The sequence below is a fragment of the Zootoca vivipara genome, chromosome 13, assembly GCF_963506605.1.
Source record: "Zootoca vivipara chromosome 13, rZooViv1.1, whole genome shotgun sequence".
Lineage (NCBI taxonomy): Eukaryota > Metazoa > Chordata > Lepidosauria > Squamata > Lacertidae > Zootoca > Zootoca vivipara.
In genome coordinates, this window is record NC_083288.1 from 46,204,089 (window position 1) to 46,208,387 (window position 4,299).

The 4,299-nt window shown below is 40.7% G+C and overlaps 1 gene segment (V, D, J or C); it reads left to right on the forward strand.

Annotated features, from left to right (window-relative positions):
* Positions 1 to 3,175: 3,175 nt before the first annotated feature.
* Positions 3,176 to 3,825, forward strand: LOC132593005 (immunoglobulin heavy variable 4-61-like). The segment is given in 2 exon segments: positions 3,176 to 3,272; positions 3,359 to 3,825. Coding segments are annotated over 2 exon segments (513 nt in total).
* Positions 3,826 to 4,299: the final 474 nt, after the last annotated feature.

Here is a 4,299-nt window from a genome sequence, read left to right on the forward strand (position 1 = left end):
GACATTAATCACTTCCAAACCTTCCTCCAACAATAAACGTCTTTGATTGAATTTTACATTCCATTTATGCCCCTCCATTAGAACTCTGTGTGCATTTTTCTTTATGTGTTTGTGTGTGTGCAGGGGACAAAGAGGAAGCGAGCAGCAAACCCTGGTCCCGCAAACTGCTTTTATCTGCCTCATACGCCTCACTGGGGAGGTTTCATGTAAATGCCACCAGGAAGTTGGGAGTAGTTTCCAATGAAAAGCCCTGGATATAAAACCTTCACTAGTTTCCCAGCCCAGAGTCTCCTCTTTCCTGCATCTTTAGGACATTAATTCCTCAACATTATGGCACTCTTGTTGCTCTTGTTTTCCTTGTTGGCTTTTTCTGAAGGTAAGGGAAGTTCTGCAATATTAATTTACTTCATGGGGCAATTAGACGACGAACAACCATTCATTGCCATTTTTTCTCTTTCCAAGGGGTCTTCTCAGACATTCAGCTTGTATCATCTGGGCCAGGAACAGCGAGACCAGGAGAGAATCTCAACCTGCTTTGTAAAGTCACAGGTTTCTCCATCTCTACTCAGTACTATGTGTGGAACTGGATCCGTCAATCTCCTGGGAAAGGTCTGGAATGGATTGCATAGATACATCCCTATGATGGAGACACAATATATGCCCCTTCTCTGAAGAACCGAGCAACCATTTCTTCAGATGCCTCAAAGAACGAGTTCTCTCTCCAGCTGAACTCCCTGACAGCTGCAGACTCCGCTGTGTATTTCTGTGCCCGAGAAGACACAGTGAGACAAAGCCTATTGGCGCAACTGTTCAAAAAGCAGAAGTCCTGCTTCTATAAACAAACACAATCTGTAAAGTTTTGACATAGCAATTCTACACCACCATCCTAATTATATTTGTATACAGCCTTTCCATAGTTAAAACAATGCTCAAGGCGGATTACAACATGACAAGATTTACATAATTACCAACATAACATAAGTCAGAAACAATAAATAAAGCACATCAAAAGGTACACAACCAGATAGAAAACAATTTCCACATAAAGCATAATATCTAATACAAAAAAATAAAGACATTAATATCAATAACAATTTAAAATGTCATAGATAAAAAAATAAAAACAATTTATAAAGGCGCCATCACTGTCGAGCAGCAGCGGCAGAAATCCTTTATGCAGAACCTCCAAACTGCCTGCCTCTTCTATCTATAACATAATGCAGAAATGATTATACCCGTGAATAACCTACAGAAGTGACACACAATGGAAGGAGACCAATGTGGATCAGTACAACGCTGTACAAAACAACTTTGCTGCAACATTTTTTCTACCACCTAAAATCAATATCCAGTTTAGGAAATAAACAATTGTTCATATTTGTGTTTTGTCTGCTTATACTTCTGAGTTATGATTAAGGCTGCTGGCGGTAGACCTCAAGAAGGAATGTGGACTTTTTCAGAAATGGTGAATTGGCCATTGTGTCTTTCTTCATCATCCCATCATCCCCTGGCAAGACGTGAAACCTCCTGTGCAGCAGATAGGACCTGGGAAACCCGGGTTCAAATCCCTACTTGTCCATGAAGCTCACTAAATGACCTTGGGTCAGTCATGGCCTCTCAGCCTAAGCTACCTTTCTGGGATTTGGTGAGGAAGATATGAGGTGGGGGATATCATGTCTAGCAGCTTGAATTCTTTGAGGGAAATGCTGGGATAAAATGCTCTAAAGAAATGTAATAAATTCCATGGGGATGGCGTTTATGAGCATGCATGCGTACCACAGCCATGTGGGTTCAGCTGATCAGATTACTCTTATCCACACAATCATTTCTCCATTGTATTGAGGAGAAGAATTCAATATGGAGAACATATGGTTTGGCATGTCTGTTCAGCAATGGTGTGTTCTGTGGTATGTTAAGAGGGTAATTAATGGAAAGAATAATATTTTTTTAAAAAAATAATAATAGAGGTCTAATACTTGAAATGTGTTTTTGGTACAAATACATGCTCGGTGCTGCTTTGTTCTTCCCAATGTCACTAAAAGCTGCACCCACAAATGTATTGGAAATGTCATTTTGCGAATTAAGCATCTTGTCAGAAACCAAGAACCATATTCTACCTCTTCCTGTTCCCCACAAGGGGGCAGTCATGGTGTGAAGAACAGAAAATGCCATTGGCAATGACTGGAAAGGCAATAAGTTTTCTCACACCTATCCAATGGCAAATGCTGTTGAGGAGGACTCCTTCTGAATTCACCCAGACAACCTCTGTGCTCCTGCTACATCCTTAGCCACAATCCTTGTCTTTTTATGACTTCTTGTCAGTCAACCCCTCACCACGCAAAACAGCGGTGGGGTTAGAATTGGTTAAACTTTGTCTCTTTCCTTTGCCTATGAAGGCAAATTACTCCCTTTTAAATGTAAAGGACTATTCTAAATATATATGCAAAGGAAATTTTCCAATATCTCCCTCCTTGCAGAGGAAGCATTTTTAAAAATATTTTTTAAAAGACTCTTGATGTGATTTCATGAAGGGAGATATTATATAATGGTGTTGCATTTGGGATTGTGGTGGGCATTCCAGGGATGGAGGAAGGGAGCACTGGGCTGTGAATATAAAGACAGTACCTATATCTTTTATTTTCTTTTATTTACTTAAAATCCCTCTTCTCCAGGTTGCTGTAGCAGAGCTCCCTCCCAGCAAAGGTTTTCCCACAAGCTACATCTGAAACTATAATTGCATCACATCAGTAGCATCTCTATAGGTGCATGGGGAAGGGAGCCTGAAATAATAATAATAATAATAATAATAATAATAATAATAATAATAAGCCAGCATTTTTAAAGTATAAAAGAAAGAAAAATCTATCCCCAGTACCTTAATCTCTTCTAAACTTTCCTCCAACATAAACGTCTTTGATTGAATTTTACATTCCATTTATGCCCCTCCATTAGAACTCCACTTTGTGTGCATTTCCCTGTGTGTGTTTGTGTGTGTGTGCAGGGGACAAAGAGGAAGCGAGCAGGAAACCCTGGTTCACCCAAACTGCTTTTATCTGCCTCAGGTACCTCACTGGGGAGGTCTTATGTAAATGCCAAGAGGGAGTTGGGAGTGGTTTTCGATGAAAAGCCCTGAATATAAAACCTTCACTTCCTTCCCATCCCAGAGTCCCCTCTTTCCTGCATCTTTAGGACATTCATATCTCCAGGACATTAATTCCTCAACATTATGGTGCTCTTGTTGCTCTTGTTTTCCTTGGTGGCTTTTTCTAAAGGTAAGGGAAGTTCTACAATATTAATTTACTTCATTTGGCGATTGGATGATGTCCAATCATTCATTGCCATATTTTCTCTTTCCAAGGCATCTTCTCAGATATTCAGCTTATATCATCTGGGCCAGGAATAGTGAGACCAGGAGAGAATCTCCACCTGCTTTGTAAAGTCACAGGTTTCTCCATATCTACTCGGTACTATTGGTGGCACTGGATCCGTCAAGCTCCTGGGAAAGGTCTGGAATGGATGGCACGGATATACCCCTATGATGGCGACACAAAATATGCCCCTTCTCTGAAGAACCGAGCAACCATTTCTTTAGATGCCTCAAAGAACCAGTTCTCTCTCCAGCTGAACTCCCTGACAGCTGCAGACTCCGCTGTTTATTTCTGTGCCCGAAGTGACACAGTGAGACAAAGCCTATTGGCTCCCTGTTCAAAAAGTAGAAGTTATGCTTCTATAAACAAATACACTGTGAAAGTTTTGACAGAGACATTCTACATTCTACAGATGATGCGGAACAACATCCAAACTGCTTGTCTCTTCAATCTGTAACGTAATGCAGAAGGGACACACAGTGGAAATAGACCAATGTGAATCAGTACAACGCTGCACAAAACAACTTTGCTGCAATATTTTTTTCTATTTTTTTCTACCACCTAAAATCAATATCCAGTTTAGGAAATAAACAATGGTTCATATTTGTGTTTTGTCTGCTTATACTTCTGAGTTATGATTAAGGCTGCTGGTGGTAGACCTCAAGAAGGAATGTAGACTTTTTTAAAAAATGTGAATTGGCGATTGTGTCTTTCTTCATCACCCCGTCATCCCTTTCCATGACATTAAACCTCCTCCGCAGCACATAGGACTACACACACACAACCCACAGCAAGCCACACACCACAGCTTGTTCTCAGCTCTCTGGTTTTCGCCATCCTCATCGCAATTGCCACAACTTTGACAGTTTAGGCATTGAACAGGGATAGTGTTGTTCTGACGGGAGGTTGTAGCCTCTGCCTTTGAAGTGGA